Source organism: Euprymna scolopes, chromosome 6 (assembly GCF_053919585.1).
Source record: "Euprymna scolopes isolate OS-2025 chromosome 6, ASM5391958v1, whole genome shotgun sequence".
NCBI classification, from domain to species: Eukaryota; Metazoa; Mollusca; class Cephalopoda; order Sepiida; family Sepiolidae; genus Euprymna; species Euprymna scolopes.
Window position 1 is genome coordinate 125,153,494 of NC_136487.1, and position 26,689 is coordinate 125,180,182.

The window sequence follows — 26,689 nt, forward strand, 5'->3', positions numbered from 1 at the left end:
TGTAATTCCTTGTTGCGATTGACGTAATGCAAAATCTGTAATGTTAGGCTGTTCAGAAAACCTTCAACCACGGTTACTCTTAAGCTTTCCTTTCAGTTCCTTCTCCAAAACCAATTTTTAGTGCTTATTCATAATTCCCTTTATATTAAAAATAAATAAATAAATAAAAAACCCTGTATGATGCACGTACGTGTAACGGGAAAAAACAATCGCATTCCATAAATCACGTAGATTTATCAAGTAGTTTTATTTTTATAAACAACTAGCGGGGGGGGGGGTCGTGAAATAAGCTTAAATATGATATTTTAATTTGTCCCGATTTCGTATATATTATTATAGAGTCGTGATTTCAGAAGTAAAAAAAAAGTATAGCCACCAGCTAGAATCGAAACCGAAAGCAAAACTGCAGCATTCAAAGCTGGTGACGTTACTACTGTACCAACGTGACATGCATACGAACTGATTAAGAATAAGCTAAGCCGGATGTACAAAATGCATAACAATTTTTTCAATTTTGACCCATTTTTAACCCCTTAAAAACTATTTTAACTGGCTAAAAACACATAAAAGAAAGGCTCGTAAAAAAAATCCAATCATTTGAGGCCCCTAGCACTGCTCTGCGACTTTTAGTTTCATAGAAATAGTTTGAAAATATGGAGATAGACAGACGGACAGACAGACAGATATATAGCCTTTTATATATTAGATAGCGGGGGTGGACAGCTTTGAAGCCCTTAGCGTCGCTGCTGCACTGCAACTTGTAGTTTCGGAAGAGATAGTTTGAAAATATAAAGAGAGACAGCCAGACAAACAGACACATATATATATATATATATATATATATATATATATATATATATTAGAATTTAAGCGATTAATGGGAAATTGTAGGCATTACAGCAAAAATCTCGAAAGTTTGAATTATGTTGAGCAATCTGCTTTGTTTCTTGAAACTTTTTAAAATGGCACTGAAAGACAGTCGCTCCTTGATTAGTCATAAACTTTTTATTTTCTTATTTTAAAATTAAAATACTTGATCAATTTATGTGATTTTTGTAATACGATATTTTCTTTCCGCCATGGTTACGTACATCATACAGATTTTTCTTTATTTTTATTTTTTTTAACATGGGGGGATTCTGGACAAGAACTCAATTTTCACTTAATTTAGGAAAGGTTTTATAAGGGTTTGAGTAGATTGACTTTGGTGTTTAAATTTTACTTTGCTGTAATTGACAGATGGCTTGTTTCTTTTTCTCCCCCTCCCCCACCAAATTGCATAATATTGCAAAGCTCGAAAAACTGGTAACTGCAAATGGAATATTTGTTTAAAAATAGTAAACGTCTACTTAGGCAATGTAATTTATTGTCTTGCAATTTACTTAAGATGTGAAAATGGAGTTTATACGAAATCTTTATTAGAACACTAAGTGCTAGTTGTTCCTAATTATCGATTATTTAAATTTATATACTCTGTCATTATACAAATATACGCGAGGTTAGAATATAATGAGCTTAGCTCTGAAAACGTGACGACAGTCATGTAACTAAATTTTTTCGCTTTTTAAATAGTTTATTTTATTTTCTACATAACCCTCGGCGTGATATTCTTTTCACACGGCTGCAACGAACAATTTTTAGTACGCATTCTCTCACGCCAAACAAATGTCGCTCCAGTTAACCATACTTCTATCTCAACACATCCTCAAATTTTTTTATTACAGCATCTCCATCACCAAACGATTTCTAAATATTATTTGCATTTCACAAGCAACGAAAATGAAATTAATTTACTTTTAATCCCTGATTTTAAAAAAATCCACCAAAAATTAAAGAATTGTCCTTAATAAAAATCTAAATAATTATATATATATATATATATATATATATATATATATATATATATATAATTATTTTTTTACTATAATAATTAAATACCTACAGACACTAGTGTTTCATCCTTTCGGGATTCTTCAGTGCAGGGTGTCACAATTACTACCAGTCGAACGATTCGAACCCCGCGACTCGAGACATCTCTGGCTCGATTAGCGGAGGCCGTATCCATTCGGCTACCATTAATCGTGTGAAATAGCGTTGAATTTTAAACATTTTAATTTAAATGTTCAATGTGTGAACAGGGAGAATGTTTCTCACTCTCATTTTTGTCATCGAAATCGGTAAAATCGTCCATTTTCAATCCAATTGATTGATTACCTGCTCTAGTCGGGGACACATCGCGGTGCACTTGGAGGAAGCTTCACATGTCTCGCAGTGACTTAGTCCCACAAAACATTATAGTCTACATTGCACTGTAGAGAACCTTCTGTTGATGTTATAAAATTATCTTTATATAATAGCTTTAATTAAAGTTTAAAATGCAAAAGTCAAGTATCATGCTTCAATTGTGCTCTAAACAGAAACATTCATTTCGAACGTGCCCGGGTCATACCAAAGAACCCCCTCTTGATTTTATATGCCTAGCCTTACTGCTTGTACGGTGATAATTGCTTGAATTTAAGTTTAAAATGTATGTATATATACGCCCGTGTTGACTGGAGTGTGTATACTGGTGTGCACGTGTGTGTGTATGTGTGCGTGTGTGTTATATATTTTATATATATATGTTTCTTATGTGTATGTATATATGTAAGTGTGTATATGTATATATCTGTATATGTGTATGTATGTGTATATAATATGTGTGTATATATATATATATATGAGGTTGATGTAGTGTTCTTGAAACATTATCTAGTATGTAACTAAATGTAGTATATAGAAGGCAATGCAATGCAGAGGTGTAACGGAAAGATACGAGCTAAAACAGATGAAGAATAGTTTTATTATTAATACAACTACAAATACATGTGTATATATTTATACGTTTCATACACACATTTTATCTATATTTGCACCGTAATTACTTGCGTCAGATGGTCTGATGGAATATCCGTATTCTATCATATTTCGAGAAAGATCTCTTCTTAAGATATGTGTTTTACCTTGGTTCAAACGTGCTTCTGTAAACACTAACAAACAATGACGTGAAACATGTTACTTAAGTATTTTATTTTATTTTAATACTAGCGGGGATACCCGGGGTTGCCCGGTTGCTTGGAGGTGTGTGTAAGGGGGTGGAGTAAAGTAAAGAATAAGCGGAGTTATAACCCTGGTTTACTATTTTAAAAAGAAAAACCAAAACAAAACAAAAACAACGAACAAACATAAAAATATTTAAAAAATAAATCATAAAAAAAAAACAAAAAGCGAAAATCAGGGGGAAAAATGAACGTGTTTTGAAAAAAAAACAAAACACACACACAGCAAAAAGCGGAAAAGAAAAAATGGCATAAATAACCCTTCGACTCGCTTAAGCCCAATGGTGCGTTTCACCCTGTAGAAAATGAACGTTAAAATTCCATTCTAGTTTTTTAGTCAACTACAAAACAAAATAAAGCGAAAGAAAAAATGGCATAAATAAACCTTTGAATCGATTAAGTCCATGGTGCGTTTGACCCAGTAGAAAACATAGAACGAAAAGGAACGTTAAAATGCAATTCCAGTTTTTTAAAGCAACTACAAAGTAAAGAAAACCTAAAACGGTGTTTCTTCATACTGTCCCTTGTGAATGATTCCGCAATGGTGTAAGTGGTAGCGGGGGTAGGAGGAATTTATTGGGGAGAAAAGATTCTAACCGATTTTGGCAGTGAACTTTCATCAGAAAAAATATAGGAACCTATGATTATCGAGGAAGTGTAGAGGTAATAGGCCTATAACACACCTCAGATAATATGCTGCAGTTTTTACATATTACATTTGCATGAAATGTCTTGATTTTCAATCCTATTAAGGTCAAAGTCAGAGGGGAAACATGAGTTCATATATATATATATATATATATATAGGGCTAATTACATTTTTTTTAGTGTGACACTTTCATAAATTCAGCATTGTTTATTTAATTATTTATAATTTGATTTTATATATATATATATATATATATATGTATATATATATATGTGTGTGTGTGTGTGTGTGTGTGTGTGTGTGTGTGTGTGTGTGTGTGCGTATATATATATGTGAGGTGCCTTCAATAAGTTTCCTGACATCTTGTACAGGCATTTAAAATTGTTGTAGACTTTTGAAAATTCAGTATGTTATTGCTATACATCTAATGAGATGATTGACTAATTTTTGTCATTTCAGGTTCTAAAAAAAAAAAAAACCAGCAAGAATTAGCATACACCCTAATAAAGTCTGATTGTAACAGCTTGCGAATTTCAAAAATGCAATCTGGACTTGAGGACATTTTAGAAGAACGATATGCCATAAAATTACGTTTTAAACTTGGAAAAAATGCCACATAGACGTATGGAATGCTTCAGACTGCTTTTGGATCATCTTGCATGAATCGAGCATCAGCTTTTGAGTGGTCTAAGAGACTCCATAAAGGCAGGGAGCCTGTAAGGGATGATGAGAGGTGTGGGAGGAGTAAGGATATCAATATTGCAGAGTTGATTGACCAAATAAAGAATTTCCTGGATAAAGAGCATCCTATGTCTATAGAGACAATAAGAGAACAGTTTGATGTTAGTGTGGCAACTGTATACCCACTTATCAGCAAGGAACTGAAAATGTGGAAGATTTGAAGTGTGTTCTCAGGTTGCTCATAGAAAATCAGACTATTTGACCAAGATGGGCATCAAGACAGTTCCTCACACTCTCTATAGTCCAGACCTTGATTCCTGTGACTTTTGGCTATTCCCTAAGCTCAAGGAAAACCTTATAGGCTGTCCTTATGAGACAATTGAAATGAAAGAGTCTGTGACGAGGGTCATTCACACGCTCACACAAGAGTATTTCCATGGGGCTTTCCAGAGGTTGTTGGAACGGTACAACAAGTGCATTGCAACCGGAGGAGATTACTTCGAAGGGAACTAGAGTTTTATGTGTGTACAATCAAATACCCATATGAAAAAAAATCTGGAAACTTATTGAAGGCACCTCATATATATATATATATATATATATATATATATATATATATATATATATATATATAAAATAAAAAATTACAATTAAATTTACCAAAATGATCAAGATGGTAAAACTAAAGTATATTATAAATATTAAAGAATTAATATTTATGAAGTAATATCAACCAGGTGTAAAAGCTCGATAAAACCAAGTAGGGGATAGAGCTAATAATAATCCATTCACGTGTAATCACCCTTTTCTTCACCACATTCCCCCTGTTTCACTTTTTGTTATCAAGTAAGATCTTTGACTTACTTGCAGTTTCATCAAATACTTTTGTATGCAAAATCTGATCCCGCATTTTGCTAATTCCTACCCTCTGATGAGAAGGAAATTATTTCTTTGAAACTCCGCGGATTAAGGACTATCCACTTATTAAGTTTTTCCTTTTCAGATTAAATGTTTTAAACTCTTTTTCAAAGTGTTTTTAACATGTTTTATAAATTATTTGCTCTTATATAAAAGTGAACGTGTCTGTGTGTCTATGTCTGTGTCTGTGTACATTTCCCTATGCAATAACTCTGTCAATTTTTAGCCTACAGACTCGAAATTTGATATACAGGGTGCTGAGATTTGGGAAAATCGATGTGATCGGTTTTGGGCCAGAAATTTGGCGAGTAAGGGGTCAAAGTTCAACGATTTGACCTTTGAGAACTCTACCAAACTCCTCCGACAATTTTGGGTCTACGCACTTGAAATTTTAGATATAGGTTCCTTGGACATGGATGTAACTTGATAACTTAATTTGAACCCAAAACAATAAATTTTAAGGGGTCATAATAGGGATCAAAGGTAAAAAAAAAATTGATCTCTGCGGTCTCTTCCAAAATACTCAGACAATTTCTGGTCTAAATATTTGAAATTTTACATAAAGGGTATTCAGAGATAGGACAAGCTTTTTCATCAGTTTGGCTCGAAAATTTTTAGTTACCAATATATAAATGTATGTATGTATATCTGTTTGCATGTCTATTTTACCAAAATCAGTATCGTTTTAAAGATCGACCTTTCATACGACAAATATCGAAATATTGGTTAAAAACATTAATATCTTCCCCTTCAGCTAGGCACTTTTCTACAGGGGGGGGGTCACTTTTTTCGCCGATATTTTCTAAAGTTATCCTCTCCTTTAGATTGTCTAGCCGAATTTTCAAAAATGTCGCATTCGGTTTGGCGGTGGTCGTAACAGCATAAACATTAGGTTTTACCCCGTTCTTTTCCTCTTTTGGGGTACGAGTTCGAGCCAGCCTTCCTACTACCACTTTTTTTTTCTGCTCAGCATACACATCCAAACACCCGGGCAACGCCGGGCTGAAATGCTAGTATATACATATACATATATATATATATATTATACATATGATATATATGATATATATATATATGATATATATGATATATATATGATATATATGATATATACATGATATATATGATATATATATGTATAATATATATATGATATATATATATATGATATATATAATATATATATGATATATATAATATATATATGATATATATAATATATATATGATATATATAATATATATATGATATATATAATATATATATGATATATATAATATATATATGATATATATTATATATATAATATATATATGATGATATATATGATATATATGATATATATATATGATATATATGATATATATATGATACATATAATATATATATGTATGATATATATGATATATATGTATGATATATATATATGATATGTATGATATATGTATATGATATGTATGATATATATATATGATATATATATATATGATATATATATATGATATATATATATGATATATATGATATATATATGATATATATGATATATATATATATATGATATATATATATATGATATATATATATGATATATATGGTATATATATGTATATATGATATATATATATGGTATATATATGATATATGTATATATGATATATATATGTATATATATGATATATATGTATATATGGTATATATATATATGATATATATATGATATATAGATATATATATGATATATAGATATATATATGATATATATATGATATATAGATATATATATATATATATATGATATATATATTATATATAGATATATATATATGATATATATATTATGATATATATATGATATATATATGATATATATAATATATATATGATATATATAATACATATATGATATATGTATGATATATATATGTGATATATATATATGATATATATATGATATATATATATGATATATATATGATATATATGTGATATATACATATGATATATATGTGATATATATATGATATATATAAGATATATATATATATGATACATATATATTATATATATATTATATATATATATGATGTATGTATATATGATGTATGTATATATGATGTATATATATATGATGTATATATATATGATGTATATATATATGATGTATATATATATATATATATGATGTATATATATATGATGTGTATATATATGATGTATATATATATATGTATATATATATATGATGTATATATATATGATGTATATATATATATGATGTATATATATGATGTATATATATATGTATATATATATGATGTATATATATATGATGTGTGTATATATATGATGTGCGTATATATATGATGTATATATATGATGTATATATATATATGTATATATGATGTATATATATATGATGTGTTTATATATAAAGGATGTGTATATATATGGGATTTGTATATATATATATATGAGGTATATATATTATGTATAGATAAATGGTGTATATATATATGATATATGATATATTTATATATTGTGCGTATATATATGATGTATATATATGATACATATATATGTGATGTATATATATGATGTATGTATGTGTATATATATATGATGTATGTATGTGTATATATATATGATGTATATATATATGATGTATATATATATGATGTATGTGTATATATATGATGTATGTGTATATATATGATGTATGTATGTGTATATATATGATGTATGTATGTGTATATATATGATGTATGCATGTGTATATATATGATGTATGCATGTGTATATATATAAGATGTATGTATGTGTATATATATATTATGTATGTATGTGTATATATATGATGTATGTATGTGTATATATATTATGTATGTGTATATATATATATATATGATGTATGTATGTGTATATATATATGATGTATATATATGATGTATGTGTATATATATATATGATGTATATATATGATGTATGTATATATATGATGTATATATATATATATGTATATATATGATGTATATGTGTGTGTATATATATGATGTGTGTATATACATGCATGCATATATATATGATGCGTGTATATATATGATGTGTGTATATATATGCATGCATATATATATATATGTGTGTGTATATATATGATGTTTGTGTGTATATATGATGTATATATATATGATGTGTGTATGTATATTTATATGATGTGTGTATATATATGTGTGCATATATGAGGTGTTTATATATATGTATATATATATGACGTTTGTGTATATGTATATATATATATATGAGATATATATATATATATATGAGAGATGCATATATTTATATATATGTATATGATGTGTGTATATATGTATATATATATATATATATATATATATATATATATATATATATATGTATATGCTGTTTTAACAAAAACCAATACTTCAAGAAATGGGTTGATAGCAACAAAAAGTGTATTTCATTGTTAGTTACAAATGTTTCAAGTCTATTTGGACAAACTCAAACATTGTCGTTTGGAAATTTTCAGAAGAACAGCCTTTCTTCAGACTTATTGAATAAAAACACTTTAACAATAAAACATTATGGCAAACATTTCCCTCCTATGGAAAATAAAACAAGCGAAACTATTTACCTCTTCCGCATCCTTTATATATATATATATATATATATATATATATATATATATATATATATATATATATATATATATATATATATATATATTTGTGTATATTTGTGCGTATGCGTGTATGCTATAGTTTACTGCTAGTATTGTCATCAGCAACTTACTTTGAGTTTAGTGGAAATATACATTTTTTTCAGTTCCATCAATGAACTCGTAAAGCTCTTTTATATTTTCCTTCACTGTACTTAAAACTTCTTTTTCATTTTACTCTAACATCGTTCTACAATGAATGGATCAGCGCGTTATTCAAACGACCTCAGTATTAAAAAATTCTATATAACTCCGATCAAATTAATTTGTTATAGTAATCTCCTTATTTAATAAATTATGACGCATAGTCTAGTGGATAAAGGCGTTAGTTAAATAACATTGTAGATTAAATTATACCCAGAAACTTACAGGGGGAGATGCACACAGACAGAGGGCGGAGACTAACTCTGTCAAATTTTTAAATGTATACAGAAAATTGTAGTTACAGCTAATAATTAGGTTTGGACAAAATTATACGGACTTAATGGGATTAACTTGTGGTCTCTTGGTTTTAGCAGATTCTAGGGCTAGAATTTATCTAGTCTGGTGGAGTATCCAGTTCTGTGTTTTACTATAAATAACATCACTTTACTTCAAAGTTCTCAAAGATCAATGAGCCCTTTCAAATAGCTAACACTTGGTCTCTATATGAGATACATACATATTTGAATATTTCATTAAAGTTCTCCTTTATATCTAAATGTCGAACTGACTACAATATGGTCGTCTTCAAGTCTAACGTAAACAAGTTCTTGATGAGCCGTTCCCCTTAAATAATCCAATTTACCAAATTTCAACTACTAACGATTAGTACGATTTTGTCCCATTGACTACTGTACACTTTAACCCTTATCCTCGAGTGGCCTCTGGGCCTTGATAAGTGGTGACTCCTATGTAAAAAAATAAAAAAATAAAATAAGAACATTACTTTTCCTCTCCCTAATTGACCAGTTAAATATGTTATAGTATATCTTTCTTGTGGTTTCTTGGCCTTACTGGCTTCTAGGACAAGAATACATCTGGTCTGGTGGAGTGTCCAGCTAAGCGTTGGTACATTAGACAACATCACTTTAAGAAGATACACCATTCCTTGTATACGACACTGTGGGTTAGCCATACCGAGACCTTATTTGGACCGCAAATACTATGTGATATTGAATATTTAGTCAGGGTTTACTTGTAGTTAAAAATATCCTTATGTCAGAGTGCCCTAACAACCCCCTGTACAGAGAGACCTTAGACACTGGGGGATATTGTCTAATAGACATTCAAGTTCTCTCTCATAAAGTTAGTGAAGCGATGTGATCATTGAAACATACCTGTTTATGGGTATCTGCCACTTGAGAGTTCCATGGTGTTCCCGCGCGGAAGATTACATTAGGTTTACAGAGAAAAGTAGTTCGATTGATGCGTTTTAGATAATACTCTTCTCTCTATCATTCTTTTTGTTGTTTTTTTGTAAACGCCTCAGGTATGTTTTTTTTTTTTTTCTATCATCATAATTATTCAATGCAATTTAGAAATTTTCTTTCATTTCATGATATTTCCTTTAGTATTTAATGTTTATTTATATTTGCGAGCATAATTTTTTTTTCTAAAAAAAAAAAAAAAAAAAGATGAGGGAGGGAGGGGAAAATCTAAGGCGGAACATCATTTTCTTTAAAACCAGTCTATTATTTATGGATCAATATTTAATGGAATTGCTTTCGCTTGTCAGATTTTATGCAACGCAGACTTGCATCATTTCTGTTTATGTGCTGTGTCCGTCAAATGAGGAAAGCTGCAATTTTTCTCATGGTACATATATGTGTATGTATGTATGCATGCATGCATACATGCATGTATGTATATGTATGTATGTGTGTATATATATGTGTGTGTGTATATATATATGTGTGTATATGTATGTGTGTGTATATATATATATGTGTGTATATATATATGTGTGTGTATATATATATGTGTGTGTGTATATATATGTGTGTGTGCATATATATATATGTATGTATATATGTGTGTGTGCATATATATATGTATGTGTGTGTATATATATGTATGTGTGTATATATACATTGTGTGTGTGTGTGTGTGTGTGTGTGTGTGTGTGTGTGTGTGTGTGTGCATATATGATGGGGAATAATGGGAATAATATTCCAAGGAGATAGAGAGATGAAAAAGGAACAAACCAAATTATATGTTCATCAACGTTTCGTCTTTATTGTAAGACTTCTTCTGGATGAATAAATTGAAGAAAATAAGATACCAGTACACTATTTGAAGATACATTTGTTGTGAAACTCACTAGAGTTTGAGCTAGCCCGACAGACAGATCAGAAACTTATAAAAAATGAAATGACTTTTAGCCATAATTAGTTCACGTATGTGCAAACTAAGAGAAATGTCGACAAGTCGAAATGAACATTTTTGCATTTCAGTTTTCCAAACAAAGATGAATAGAACTTTATTGTATGATTACTATTTCCTTTTTTACTTTCGTGTTTTGTGATCCGCAATTTAAGAGTTTAGCAGTTAAATATTTATACGCACATACATACATCTACTATTTTATTTATATAGATTAAATAACCCATAGATGGTTGATATGTCATAAACCAAACCAAACTATGAGCTCTCATGCTACACATGGTCGAAAAATACGAAAAATACGAGATTTTGTTCTCATTTGTTGGCCTGAATCGCTTTAAAAGAATCCTCCACGAGAAAACACATGTTTTGGCTTTGTTCTTTGCATGTATGTTCTTTTTACCAATTAAAAAAAAAAATAATAATGCGTGCATTCATTTATTTTATGAGGAAACACTATATTTTAATTTTATGTTTTGCTTCGACTATTGCCGTAGACAAACTATTAACAAATGAAATATTTTTGTGCCTAAATGGCCCTTTTGTTATTTGGATTATTCTGACTACTGTTCCAATGATGAATGCTATTCCTACAAAATTTCCATCGATGTAACCTCCGACCTTCTTCAGGTTTATCTGGCTGAACTCGAAAATCTGCATGAATTTTCGAACTGAACACGTTATTTAATCCACGCGGTTAGCATGCTCTTGTTCCATCAGCCATGACTGGGTAGAAGTCCTAAGTAATTTGCAATTGTATTTTAGTGTTGCCCGCACTGAGAATTAAACCTTTAACCCCCAGAAGAGTGTAACTTACAACTTAATTTTACCAACTTATAATGATTGCTTTATGCTAAATTGATGGTTGAATGTGTTTAAATCATTGCTCCTTTTGCATTTAATACTAATCCCTATTAGTTCTTATCGCTAACTACGTATCACCTTATCATAATGAAGGTCTATGCAAAATTTTATCCAGATCGGCCCAGTAGTTTCCGAGAAATAAAATGGATTCTGTGTAGATTCCCGACTTCGACAAGATACACCTGAAAGTCGAAGGTTACATCGATCGAAACGTTGTGTAAATAATGCTCAAGATGAGAACAGTAGTCCGAATAATTCAAATAATACGAATTATAAACCCTCATCTAAAAAAATTCAGAAAAATGTCTTTTTTTAATTGTCTTTTACTTTATGACTATTGTCAATCAATTGATTTTTTTTAACGGCCCTCACGTCTTATTCAGAATTAATTTAACTTCCTTTACGTACGCATTGCTAATATTGATAAAATAGGACATCAAATATTCTTATTTTTCACTGTGAAACTATGTTTTTCTTTATTTTCAGGGTATAGAGAAAATATCCACCGACCTGGGGATCACGCAGTCATTGTACATTGTGCAGAGTTTCACAATGTTGTTACAATGCGTAAGTATTTTTTCCCCCTATGTTCAATTTCGATAATGCTTTTCGTGTTTGCATTTATATTATTCCATTAATACTTTAAGCTTTGGGTTACTTCCCCTTAATAAATGTGCGCGAGGAATGTGGAATCATTAGATTTCGTTTTCGGACAATTTGTTCTGCGACAAATCCTCATAAATGTAGATTCTAACTCATGAACTATTTGCGGAAAAACGTATATTCACCAACACGAACGTGAATGAGGTTTCGGTTATAAACTAGTGTATTGTATTAATAGTATTAGCATTGTAGAATTTGATTGCTCACGCGCTCCTATTCTGAATTCGTGGCCGTGGGCCACCGCCAGTGGACTGTTTTTCTAGTCCCAAACTGTCATAAACAACGCTTTGAGTTTAATTTAGAAATTTCAAAGCAATATAGATGATTGCACAGTAAAAATTATTAAATTAAAAGAAAGGTCATTTTTTTATTATTAATTATTAAAATAATTTATTTATTTATTTATTATTCAATTATTATAAATAAAATAAATTACATAAAATTTAAATGAAAAATGTTGAAAGACCTTTAAGTATCGTATATAATGATAAAATAATTTTTATTTATTAATTTTTGCCGATATTTCGCTAAAAATAGCCTCATCAGGGTATGTAGGTAGTTCGGTCTGAGAATTTTTTTTCTTTTCTTTTCTTCATTTTGATGTTATGGTGAAGAAAAGAAGCAAGAAAGAAAAAAAAAAAAACTCTCGGACCAGACTACCTCCCTATCTGATGAGGCTATTTTTAGCGAAATATCGGGGAGGGGGGGAATAAATAAAAACGATTTTATAATTATATACGTAAATTGTATTTAAAAAAATAATTGTCATCAAAAATATGTGACGATCTTCTCATTTAAATTACATAAAATCTTTTAAGGGAAAAGTTTAAAATTAAACTTTGCTGGGGATTTTTTTTTTTTTAAATTAAATATCAACTATTTAAAAATGGAAGTTTTACTTGATTATTGAAAACCATAAAATAATTCGAATTAAATTTTAATTATAAATTTTTTCCTGAAAAAAGATTTTATGTGATTTATTTATTTTTAAAAATCATGACTGTTTGATGTAAGAGAGGCTAGTATCGATGGAGCACACGGTCACAAATTCAGAATAGTCATGTGAGCAAAACAAAATTCAATATCACCATAATCTATATTATATTTCTCTTTGCTCGTTTCACATTTTTTTTCAGAATATAATAGGCCGATCTGGCTGAAATTTTGTATGGACTGTTATGGTAACGTGCAACGGACTAAGTATTATGGTATCTATTCGTTGCAGTTAGTGATTAATAAAGATTAGTATTTAATACAAAAATGGGTACAAATTTAATCAAATTCAACCATCAATTAGGCATATGGGTTAATATTAGTGATGGGACGATTCCAATATTTTTCCCGATTCCAATACAATTACCGATTCGTACTAAATTCCCGATTCCGATACAATTACCGATTCCGATTCCGATTCTTTATAAATCTCTAAATATTTTACTATAAAATTATTATTTTGTCCTGATTACTGTAAAAACACATCTTAAATGTGCCTATATTTTCTCAAATGTAAAAACACACTTGTGAGGGGGTGATCTATAGATTATAGTCTTACTAGAAGGTTAAATGAATAAATATTTATTATTTTATTATTACTACCAGAAGTGGAAGACGTTTCTTAAACCAAAATCAAATAAAAAAGATAATTTAAGGAATCGGTTTTGGTCTCGTAAATAGGCTCAAGTTTTTTTCACTACCGACTTCGATAATACAAAAAGCTCTGATTTTCCGATTCCCGATTCCGATTAATCACACACACACACACACACACACACACACACACACACACACACACACACACACACACACACACACACACATAGATTATTTTTAAAAATATAATTATCCACTAACACGTGTTTCGTCGTCTACGACTCATCAGAGTGGTTGAATCTAAAAGTTATAAAGTTCAAACCATTGCCATATTTCAAGATTACATAATTTTTTTAAATATTATGAATCCTCAGCACAATCTTAATACTACTGATAAAATTAAGCTCAATAGTTAACATGTTATATCAAATAGAGCTTATATAGTTTAATTCAATAAGATACAAAATTAACGACAATTTTTAAAGTACATTGCATTTTTTATTGTCTGTCTGTCCATTCCACTTTTTCTTGAAAAATCCTGAACCGATCTGATTGAAATTTTTTTATAAATCTTTGTTATGATGAGGTGTAACAGTACTTGATGCAAAAATGAGCACATATTTAAGCATATTCAACCATCAAGTTGGTATAAAGCACCCATTCTAATTCAACGGGTGGTAACTTTTTCCCGTTTTTTTAACACGATAAAAAGTGTAGGATTTAATATTTTTAAAAGCTTTTTCTACTCATACACTTTCCTTACCATAATGATAAATGTATCTTTTTACCATCCGTTCCTAACTTTACGGGCCCTGTCGGTGGGGCATTAGAATACACCGACTGCCTCCCCGCAGAGGGTAAAAGTCCCTCAATGGGGATCCTGGATATGACCTTAAACTATATCCAGTGGTGAGGCCCCAGTTTGCGAGCTTTGGGGAGTGTGGAGCCACCCTTTAATTACCATTGCTCCCAGGTCCACTCTGACCCGGAGTGGTAGTACCTGTTAGGGTTCCAACTATGAGTTAAATAGAAACCGACTTGAAAACAACAAATATATTCGATTAAAAATTTTTTCTTCAAAATCTTTGGATTCGGCATTAAATAACCCGAAAAGGGTTGATATGCCGTAAAACGAAAACAACCAACCAACCAACCTAACTTTACGTAAAAAATCGTATAAAATTAGAAACGGGAATATGATAGAATACATTTACATACACAACAGTTGGCGCTTCTACACTATCAGAACGAAATTTCGGAACTCGTGAAAACAATGGTATCCACGCATTCCTTGTATTTTTAAGATGATTATATCAAAAAATTATGAAAATCGATAAGGTAGAAAAATTTTTATTAAAGAAAACAGAATTTGAGGAAGACGACAAGAGTCGGCGCTTCTACACTATTAGGACGAAATTTTGGAAATCATATTACTGATATTCACACGAAAACAATGGTATCCACGTATTCCTTGTTTTATTTATTTTATTTTTTTTTAAAGATGATTGCATCCCAGAAATTACGAAAATCGATAAGATAGAAATTTATTTATCAAAGAAAATAAAAAAAATAAAATTTGATGAAAACGATCGTAAGGCATAGGAGAGTTAAAAAAGGAGGTAATTTTCCGTTTCAATTTAAACAAGATGGTGGCAATTTTTCACCTGTTAACACGATTAAAGTTTTTGTTTAATAATTCAGTTATATTAAGATAATTTTGACTGCATAATTTGTAATATACGATTGTAATTTATTAGAATTGACCAAAAAATCAGTAGAAACCATTGTTTTTTTTTATCTGAAATTTATTGACTACAAAATTTCGTCCTAATAGTGTAGAAGCGCATAACAGTTTCCCTTTGCTCAGCAACTTCCTTTACAATGCCATTAAAATCTACTTTTCTCCAATTGCTGCATTTCCTTTCACTTTCGTGTCCCATCCTTTCATATAATTGAAAAACAAATATGTGGCTTAATGTAGCCTACTTATTGTTTCTTTGCAAGAAATAAGTTTTAAAACCAAATTCGATGCTTAAATAGACCTTTTTTTTAATAAAGGAAAACCATATAAATCCAACTAGACTTTTTAGTCCTATAAAATAATCAAAAGTTATAGTCCGTTGAATTCAAATGGATGTTATGTGCCGAATTGATGGTTGAATATGGTTTAATGCGTCCTTCTTTTGCATTAAAATACGAATTAATTTATTTTATTGCGGACTATTATCCTCATCTTTTTAGTTGTTGTTGTTGTTTCACGACGTATCGGCCAACTATTCCTTCGGCCTTCCAGGTAAAATAATATATATAAAATACTAATCTTTATTAAATCATTATCCTTAACTGTGCACCGAATGAATACGATGTTTAGCCGCTGTCCATATAAAATTTAATCCGGATCTGGCCAGTAGTTTCTGAGAAAAAAGTGAAATGAACAGCCAGACAGACAGACTAAAAAAAATATAATATAGACTAACAGAACACGTGGGAATCCCACGGTAGTTGAAAAATTTTAAAACACATAAATAAAATGAATTAAAATAAAATTCAAACAAATAACGACGAATTTAAAACAAGTCTTTTTAATAAATTCTTTTTTAACCTTTTAAAACTAAAAAGAATTGATTAAATAATTTAAAAAAATCTACATTTTTTTCAATGAAAATTCAACACAATACATTGTTTTTTTTTTCTGAATAATTTTTAATATAAATTATAAAGAAACATGTCAATTCACTTGCAAATATTTATTTGAAAATTTTTTGAGAGGAAATGGTTTAAATGCTTTTTAACTGATAAAAGGGCGTCTATAAAGGGAGGTAATTCGTTTCTCATTAATTAATGTTTGCGATGATGATGTTTTTTTTTGTTTGCTATTTTATTTTTTATTTTTTGTGTGACACCAGACGTCAGACAAGTAAATTATTATTTAGATATTTTGGTCAACTCCGACTTTCTTCGGTGAGATATAGACATTTTTTGTCAAACTATAACGACGAATGCTAATGGTAACCGATATCTCCTAGTGGCAAATGGAGATGATTAATCTATATTTTTATAAAGTAATAGGGTTCGTGTGTTTCTGTCTGTGTGTACAGCTCTCCATCATCAACGAAATATAAAGGAGGTAAGAGGGTAGATCTCTCCTGGTAGAGAAACATTAGAACCCATTTTAGGATGTTTCTGTTATAGGAGACATAAGAATCTTTGCCTAATTTCTTTATATACTATTCTACAAACCACCCCCATATCGAATGACTTATGCTCATTTGCATATCACATTATATTAAATCTCTTTAACTAATTACCTCGACCTTATTACATATTGGAAATATTCTAATCATTTCAACTGTACTATTTACAAAATCTATTTAACATTTAATCTATCTATATCTATCTATCTATCTATCTATCTATCTATATCTTCTATATCTTCTATATATATTTATTTATATCTATAAAAACAGAGATGTGTGTGCCACAGACGATTTCTGATTGGTTAATCCAATAATCACATCTCCTAAAAAACAATCGTTTCTACGCTCTTACCTTTACCATATAATATTATGGCTTTATTTATTGTCCATCTTGGAAGGGTTTAATTTTTTAATAACTTGTTATTTACAAATTAAAAAAATACGAAACTATTATACGAAACTAAACTACACGAAATACGCGCACACACGCACACACACACGTTCACTACCGTCACGTTGTTATGGCAACCAAACCCGCTGACTTACATAAAACTTACATAAACAGTAAACACACACAGTAAATGTGATTTTCTTCATTTTCTCATTTCACTCGTGGTCTTAAATTCATTTCGGGTTTGTATTACTGTACACATAGATTCGAATAAGTTGCCAATAAATGTTATCAAAGGCAAGATAAATTACTTTTCTACCAAACTGGATATATTTTTCGTGTTTAACATGTTTATTCAGCTCGAAAAGCATACAGTGTTTACCGATGTATTGGAAAATTCAAGATGGCGGCCGATTCTCTCTTTAACACGGTAAGTTTGGAAAAAGGTGTAATAAATAAAAAACCGGTTAAAATACTGTTAAAAACTCGCTCAATATATGTTACCGTGACATAGGTTGACATATATTCGGCGGGTTTTTAATAGTATTTTGTATAGTTTTTTATTTATAACACCTTTTCCAAAACTTACGGTGTTAAAGAATGTGTGAGACGCCATCTTGAATTTTCCAACACATCGGTAAACACTGTATTCTTTTCGAGCTGAATAAACATGTTAAATTGAATAAAAACACGAAAAATACATCCAGTTTTTATCGGTTTTTTACCTTCTCTGCAGAAGTACAAAAAAACAAAAAAAACGGAAAGTACTTTTACAGAATGTTAAACTAACCCTAACCGATGTTTTATGTTTAGTTTAGGAAAAGTCAGAAGAAACAAAAGTCATTATTGCATTAAATATACGTATTTAGTTGAAGTATTGTTTATGTCAATTCTTTCGAAGAAATTTAGCAAGAATACCTGTAAACCAGGAAATCGGTAAAATGTCATCATGGATGAATACTTGTCTATTATAATTTCTACCCTTGACAAAAACTTAGCCATAACAAAAGAGATTTATTGTTCAGATTGTTTTTGAGATTGATTTCTAAAAAGATATTTTATAAATAAAATCGACTTTAAAATTAAAGACTTAAATTACAATAATTGAATTTAAACATTCTTATTTCAATATTTGGCACATAACACCTGCAAAAATGATCACAATGTCAGGATTTCATTTTATTTCAGAATCGATGGCAAATTGTGTAGATTGATATCGCATTATATTAAATACTAATATTTAACATTAGTTTATCATTTAAGCCGATAAAAAGCCCTTTTTTTTTTCGAGTCATAAAAGGATTTGGAGTTTCCTAATCAACCTTTCGGGTGCAGTTGCACGCTCTCAAAATAACTAAAGTGTTGGCTTTAAAAAAATTGGTTCATTAAAACTAAACAGGTTTAGTTTTAATAAAAAAATTTTTTTTTTAAAAATCGCTTTGGTAATTAGATATGTCGTATGGTTATCCCTAATCGCTGAATAAAACCGCTAACGAGTTGAATGATTACGACATAAACTCGGGTTCCTGAAACGGAAACTTCGTTTGTTTTTGTTTTTTTCTTATCAATATATTTACATTGTTATTTTGTTTTCATTTTCAATCATTCGAACAGTTTTCTTTTTCAAGTAATCCAAGTTACAAAATTCCCACTGTTTACTATGCTAAAATCACAATGACTAATGTATACCTATTAACCCTTATCCTTGAGTGGCCTCTGAGCCTTGATAAGTGGTGACACCCATGTAAAAAAAAAAAAAATCACTCGAACAGTTTTCTTTTTATAATGTACAGTTTTAAAAGTTTAAAAACTATATAGTTTTTACTTCAGGAAAATTAATGGGTCAGTTTTTACGATGTGCCCTGTTAAAATACTGTTAAAAACTCGCTCAATATATGTTACCGTGACATAGGTTGACATATATTCGGCGGGTTTTTAATAGTATTTTGTATAGTTTTTTATTTATAACACCTTTTCCAAAACTTACGGTGTTAAAGAGGGTGTGAGACGCCATCTTGAATTTTCCAACACATCGGTAAACACTGTATGTTTTTCGAGCTGAATAAATATATTACATTGAATAAAAACACAAAAAATATATCCAGTTAGGTAGAAAAGTAACTTATCTTGCCTTTGATAACATTTATTTATATATTTGTTTTTGACTATTTATTCGAATCTATGTGTACAGTAATACAAACCCACGATATGAATACTCACGTTGTTATATATATATATATATATATATATATATATATATATATATATATATATATATATATATTATATATATATATATATATATATATATAAATGAGATTATAGCAGTTAAAAATCATTTTTAAAACACACACACACACACCTTTTTCAAAGTGATCAGAAATCGTATAAAAGTAAAAAGGGTAAATTTTTACTTACTTTCCAACTTAATCACCTTTAACGTGACTTTTACAGTTTTTTTTAAAAATGGAATTCATTTACCGATACAAAAGAAATGATAAGTAAATAAATCCATAAATAAATATTATAAATGGTTTATTTTAATACTTGCCAGGATGCGGAGGAAAATGAATGAAGGGGGAGGGGAATAAAATAAAAACATTTTGGAAACAGAGTAAGTTTGAAAGAATTGCTTTGCACAGAAAGAAATTAATGAAAAAATAAAATTAAATTTCTTTTCTTTCTTGATTTTTTTACTCTTTTATGAAAAAGGAAGTCAAAATTAAGACTATAAAAAACAATTTTTATTAAGAGCGAACCTCAGTCGTCAGGTCTGTAAAAAAGACGTGGAATAATAAATGTTTTCTAATACAAATTGTTTTTACTTATGTGTTCATTTGTCTCTTTGAAGTTCGTTTGTTTAATATATCGGTTTGCAATATAATTTTGTCATTCTGTCAGACTCAAATTTTAAATCTATATATCTATAAAAGTGAAAGTGTGTGTGTGTGTCTGTGTACATTTCCCTACGAAATAACTCTATCAATTTTTAGTGTACAGACTCGACATTTGATACACAGGGTACTGAGATTTGGAAAAATCTATGTGATCGGTTTTTAGCCAGAAATTTGGCGATTAAGGGGTCAAAGTTCAACGATTGTAGCTTTGAGAACTCTATCAAACTTCTCCGACAATTTTGGGTCTACACACTTGAAATTTTAGATATAGCTTCCGTGGACATGGATCTAACTTAATAACTTGATTTGAGCCCAAAACAATAAATTTTCAGGGGTCATAATAGGGGTCAAAGTTTAAAAAATTACCCCCTTTTTTTTTGCTCAGCATACACCTCCAAACACCCGGGCAACGCCGGGCACCCATGCTAGTAATGTATAAAATCCATGTCGAAAGCGAAAAGAAAAGTAGAATTAAAAGTATAAAACTGTAGAAATATTGTATCTATTACTCTTACACATGTTACCAGCGTGCCCTATACACAAACTCCAGACCAGTGGTTCCCAACCACTGTGCCGTGGCACATGGGCATGCCGCGAAATGCTTACTAGGGTTAGGACAACAGCATATTCTTTGTGTTGTTTTGACTCTCAAGTGTGTATTTGTTGATATCTTATATGCTTTTATATAGAGTGATGTGGTTCTCAGTTGATTAACTGTGTCTAACTGCGTCGGATATATACTCGAGAGTCAAAACAATGATAAGGATATTCTGTTGTTATAGCCCTAATGATTACTAGTGTGCCGCAAATAGTTTGTAAGTAGAAGTTGCAAGTTTGTTATAGGTTGAAGACAGCGTTCATATAACGGAAGTTGTTTGTATTAATAAATACTAACTTACATATTACTTACAGAATATTGAAACTTACTTATCAAAAGAAGTAATAAATAAAATATATATACATAAAACAAATGTGTGTTTGTGTGTAAATATTTAACAGGTAAACTCTTAAACATAACACTGATATTACCAGGAAATGCAAATTATACACCAAGGATGGTTTATAAGGAGTAAAATCTTTGTTTGGGTTGATGAATAAAGCATACAGACATTTACGTTGAAATGCGAAATGTTCTTTTCAACTAGCCGACATGTTTATCTTTCTTTCTGCGCATGATCAAATAAAATTCATTATTTCCAGTGTGTTAATATTTAGACTTTAATATCTTTGTCTCGATACCAATATCGGTAGAGCACGCAGCTGGGACGTGCAATGTTTTAGTTTCGATTCTAGCTGATGGCACTAAGTAATTTTTTTTCCAAAAACTTTTGCAATCATATTTTTGTATCAATAAATACGAATATCTGCATTATTTTAAATATATTTGAACGTATTTTACGGCAGGCGAAATCAAATGCGCTATCGTATTAATATATGAATTCTTGCGTTATATTTTGAAAGATAAAGATAAAAGATTAAACTAGAAAAGAGAGTTAGTGCTAATGGCGAGACCTCTATAAAATAAAACATACCTACTGCTCCTACCTCATGGAGTATATGAAAAAAGAAGCCGTTATAAATTAATGCTTCGTTTAATCTATACGATAATTATGCATGAGGACGGAATATTCAAATATATCAAATACAACCTAGCAACGCCGGGTACTTTTGCTAGTTTATGATAAATTGTTTTTTTTTTTTTTTTAATTGTTAGATACTTTGAATTTTCGACGCCAGGAGAGATCGGCTACAACCAACATTCGTTGACAAAAAATGTGTATACCTCATCGAGGGAGGTCGGAGTTGACCAAAATATCTATAGTTCTCTTAGTTTGTCTGTCCATTGTGTATTGGGCTTTCCGAATGTAACTCTTGATCATAAGATTATTTATTTTGGAAATCATTTCGTCCAGAAAGAGGGTGTATAGTTAAAACGAATCGTTCATTACTTCAGTCACATGATCTGGACATGCTATGGCTCTCTATTGACCCTGAAAGGTTAGAGATTAATTGTGAGTCAGTAATGTAATTAGACGTGCAGTAATATCTGCATGATTTACATATAGCCTATTGAACGATAGAGAATCCGCAAGAACTCTCTGTGTGTGTGTGTGTGTGTGTGTGTGTGTGTGCGTGTGTGTGTATGTAATGGTTGTATAGATTGGTTTCCTAGATGTAAATCAATGAAATCCGTGGGATTATTAAAGAGTGCTCAATGGAGAACAGAGCTGGTATATTGTTTATTGTACAAACTTTATTGGTTACATATGTGCGTACAAGTTTCAGTGGAATCCCAATTCAAAAAGACCACTTTATCAGACCAAAAAAGGGGCAATATTCGCACCTTTTTTTTGGTCTGATGAAGTGGTCTCTTTGAACTGGGAGTCTACTAAAATGTGTATGCACGTATGTACCCAATAATGGTTGCTTAATAAACAGAATATATATATATATATATATATATATATATATATATATATATATATATATATATATATAATATATATATATATATATTAGTGTGTGGACGATTACTGGGAAAAATCAGAAGATTTGGGGGTATCGGAATCGAAAAAATTGATATCTATTTTCCGATGCCAAAACGATTCTTGTAATTGTCTTTTTTTATTTTATTTTTATTAAAGTAAAATCTTCAATTCCTGGTAATGATGATAAAATGATAAATATTTATTGATTTTAAAATATCAGTAAAACTAAAATCGATAGATCATCCTCTACAAGTGTATTTTGACGTTTAGGAAAATATCTGCATGTTTAACTTGTTTTTTTATGAAAATCGGGAAAAATAAAAATCTTAGAGTTAAATAATTAGAACTTTATAAAGAATCGGAATCAGTAATTGTATCAGAATCGGGAATTTAGTGTGGAATCGGTAATTGTATTGGAATCGGGAAAAATATTGGAATCGTCCCATCACTAACAAAGATATATATATATATATATATATATTATTATTATTATTATTATTATTATTACTATTATTATTATTATTATTATTATTTTATAGATATTTAAATATTTTGTCAACTATAATGAGTAACTTTTATTGTGTATGCTACAATTCATTTATCGATTCATGTATAAACTATTAGGCACTCATTGGATTGATAGGTTCTGGATCGGCTGTCAACAAAATCACTCGGACGTTGTATCAAAGAACAGTCACAGGAAAAAAATATTGAAAGACGGGTTGCTTGATATATATATATAGTACGTCTTGGTACACCTAGTTACATTAGGGATGTCACCTTGAACTCATCTTATCTACTTAAAGAATCACTAGAAACACAGAAAATCACCGCCTAGAATTTAACTGGTTTCATCAACTTCCGTTATGAAGTCACCTTTAGCCCTTTTGTGTCGCTCAAACTTAAATGTGCAAATATTTTCCTAAACGTAAAAATATACTTGTATCGATTTTAGCTTCACTTGTTGTTTAAAATCAATAAGTATTTATTATTTTATCATTATTATCAGCAATGGTAGATTTAGCTTTAAACAAAATCAAATAAAAAAGTCAATTAAAAGAATCGTTTTGGCATCGGAAAATTGGTACGAATTTTTCCGTTACCGATACCGAAACCCTCAAATATTCCGATATTTTCTGAGTAATCGTCCCAACCCTAGTTAAAACTAACTCCACTACCAGCCGTATACAGATTGGCTGGTGGCATGGCACCTACCCCATATCCGAAGTGAGAATCCGAAAACGCATATTTCTCCTTGAGGCCTCTTATGAAGTCGGCATTTTGTATGGGTTCAGAAGCTGAATAAGAGACCTCAGAGGAAGTCTTCGGTGATATTCTCGATGTAAGAACAAACCTGCACATTAACTTTTTTTTTTTTCAACATCTATATAATATTCATTTTTTTTTCCTTTCTTAGTTAGTCCGTACATTACACTTTGAAAAACAAAAAGCCAAATACAAATTTTGAAGACCAAACTACTTCAAAAAAGGCCAAATTCACGTAAAAAAGGCCACTCTGGACAATACAATGAGAGTGACCTCCCTTTAATATTGCCTCGTTTTCGAATATCATTATAATAAAATATGATCATTGTTGTAACAGTGCGAGAAAGGAATTCATAGTAATTTTGACGTGCAAGAGTTATTCACCAAAGAAAGAAGTCAGCAAAATATTACGTAAAAAAAAAGAGAACATTCAAAAGGGGGTGGGGGAAGAATATTGTCTGCTTAGAAGTGCTGAACTGAAGGAATAAATTAAAGATTGTCTTTTACTATGTGATTTTATTTGTATTGAACTATATAACACAATATTACTGAGAATTTATTCGTACTTATTAATTTACCTCTTTTGAGTCAGTTCTATGTATGTAAAATACAATGGCCACTATTTTCATGGAAATAGATCCAGTAGATATCTACCTGCTGATGCAATTCTTTACGTCCAAGGATGGAGTATTGCTGTCACATCTGGGCCGGAGCTGCTAGAAAGATCTTATCCTGCCTTGACAGAGTCCAGAATAGACTTCGTAGCCTAGTGGGGGGGATGCCTTTTTCTCTTCCCTGCAACCTATTTCTTACAGAAGAGACGTTGCGATCTTGTCTCTGTTTTATCGTTATTTTCATGGCAAGTGCTCGTCTGAGCTCCAATCTATGGTCCCCCCCTCGCCAAACATTCACGAGAAACACTCGTTTGGCTGTAAACACTATCAATAATTTCCTCCAACCTTTATCTGTCCCTAAATCTAAACATAAGATCCCATGAACAAAGCTTCTTTCTAAGAACTGCACACCTGTAGAACTCTCTTCCGTTTACCTGCTTTCCAGCTGACTACAATATGGACGTCTTCAAGTCCAATGGAAAAAAAGTTCTCGATGAGCCGTTCCCCCCTAAGTAATCCAATTTACCAAATTTACACTTCTAATGATTACTATGATATTGTCCTTTTGACCACTGTACACTCTTTAATCCTTATCCTCGAATGGCCTCTGGGCCTTAATAAGTGGTGATTCCTTTGTAAAAAAAAAATTGTTAATAAACTCATATTCGCTGTGTGCTATTGCGTTTTTTTGTCCAAAAAACTTTTTTTGAACTATCCAGAAAAATATCAGCTGTATGAAAACATTTGTTGATTAAATATATTTCTCATCCCGTGGAAAGTTCTGCTAGTTAAAAAAAAAAAAGAAAAAAATTAATACTGAAAAAAAAAAAAAAAATCCTTGAATAAATTGAAAATATTTCAAGTTTCGTCAGCAGCACTTTGTTGTTCTTATAATTTTAAGATAACTCTTATACTAGTTTCAAGGTTTTGGTTTCTTTTATTTTCTCTTCAGCTGGACCAATGATCGATGCCGTGGAATTTTCAAATAAATGGAAAGAGGAGGACGAAAGAATAAGTATTCTTACTACAAGGTTCGCAGAGAAAATGAAAATCGACGGGGTAAGTTAATCTTGGCTTTTTATTTTACCAAAGGCAATTCCGCTAGAGGGACGTAATCGCATAAAATTACCATACGAAACGTATCCTATCAAATATTTCTCTCCAAATCCATTAATACGAGCATAGTTCCAAAAGTAAGGCCTTCTATTTTTTAACTCACAAACTAAAACGTTGAAGAGCTACGAAGAGGGGAATGGTACCATTAAAACAAAC

General features: G+C 30.2%; 1 protein-coding gene across 1 annotated transcript in view; it reads left to right on the top strand.

Moving 5' to 3' along the window:
• Positions 1 to 26,689, top strand: part of LOC145277936 (universal stress protein in QAH/OAS sulfhydrylase 3'region-like) — a 60,232-nt gene that overhangs the window by 24,586 nt on the left and 8,957 nt on the right. Inside the window, exons 2-3 of the mRNA XM_080130013.1 lie at positions 12,797 to 12,877; positions 26,370 to 26,476. Of these exons, the coding sequence (XP_079986139.1) occupies positions 12,797 to 12,877; positions 26,370 to 26,476 (188 nt within the window). The remainder of the gene's footprint in view (positions 1 to 12,796; positions 12,878 to 26,369; positions 26,477 to 26,689) is intronic.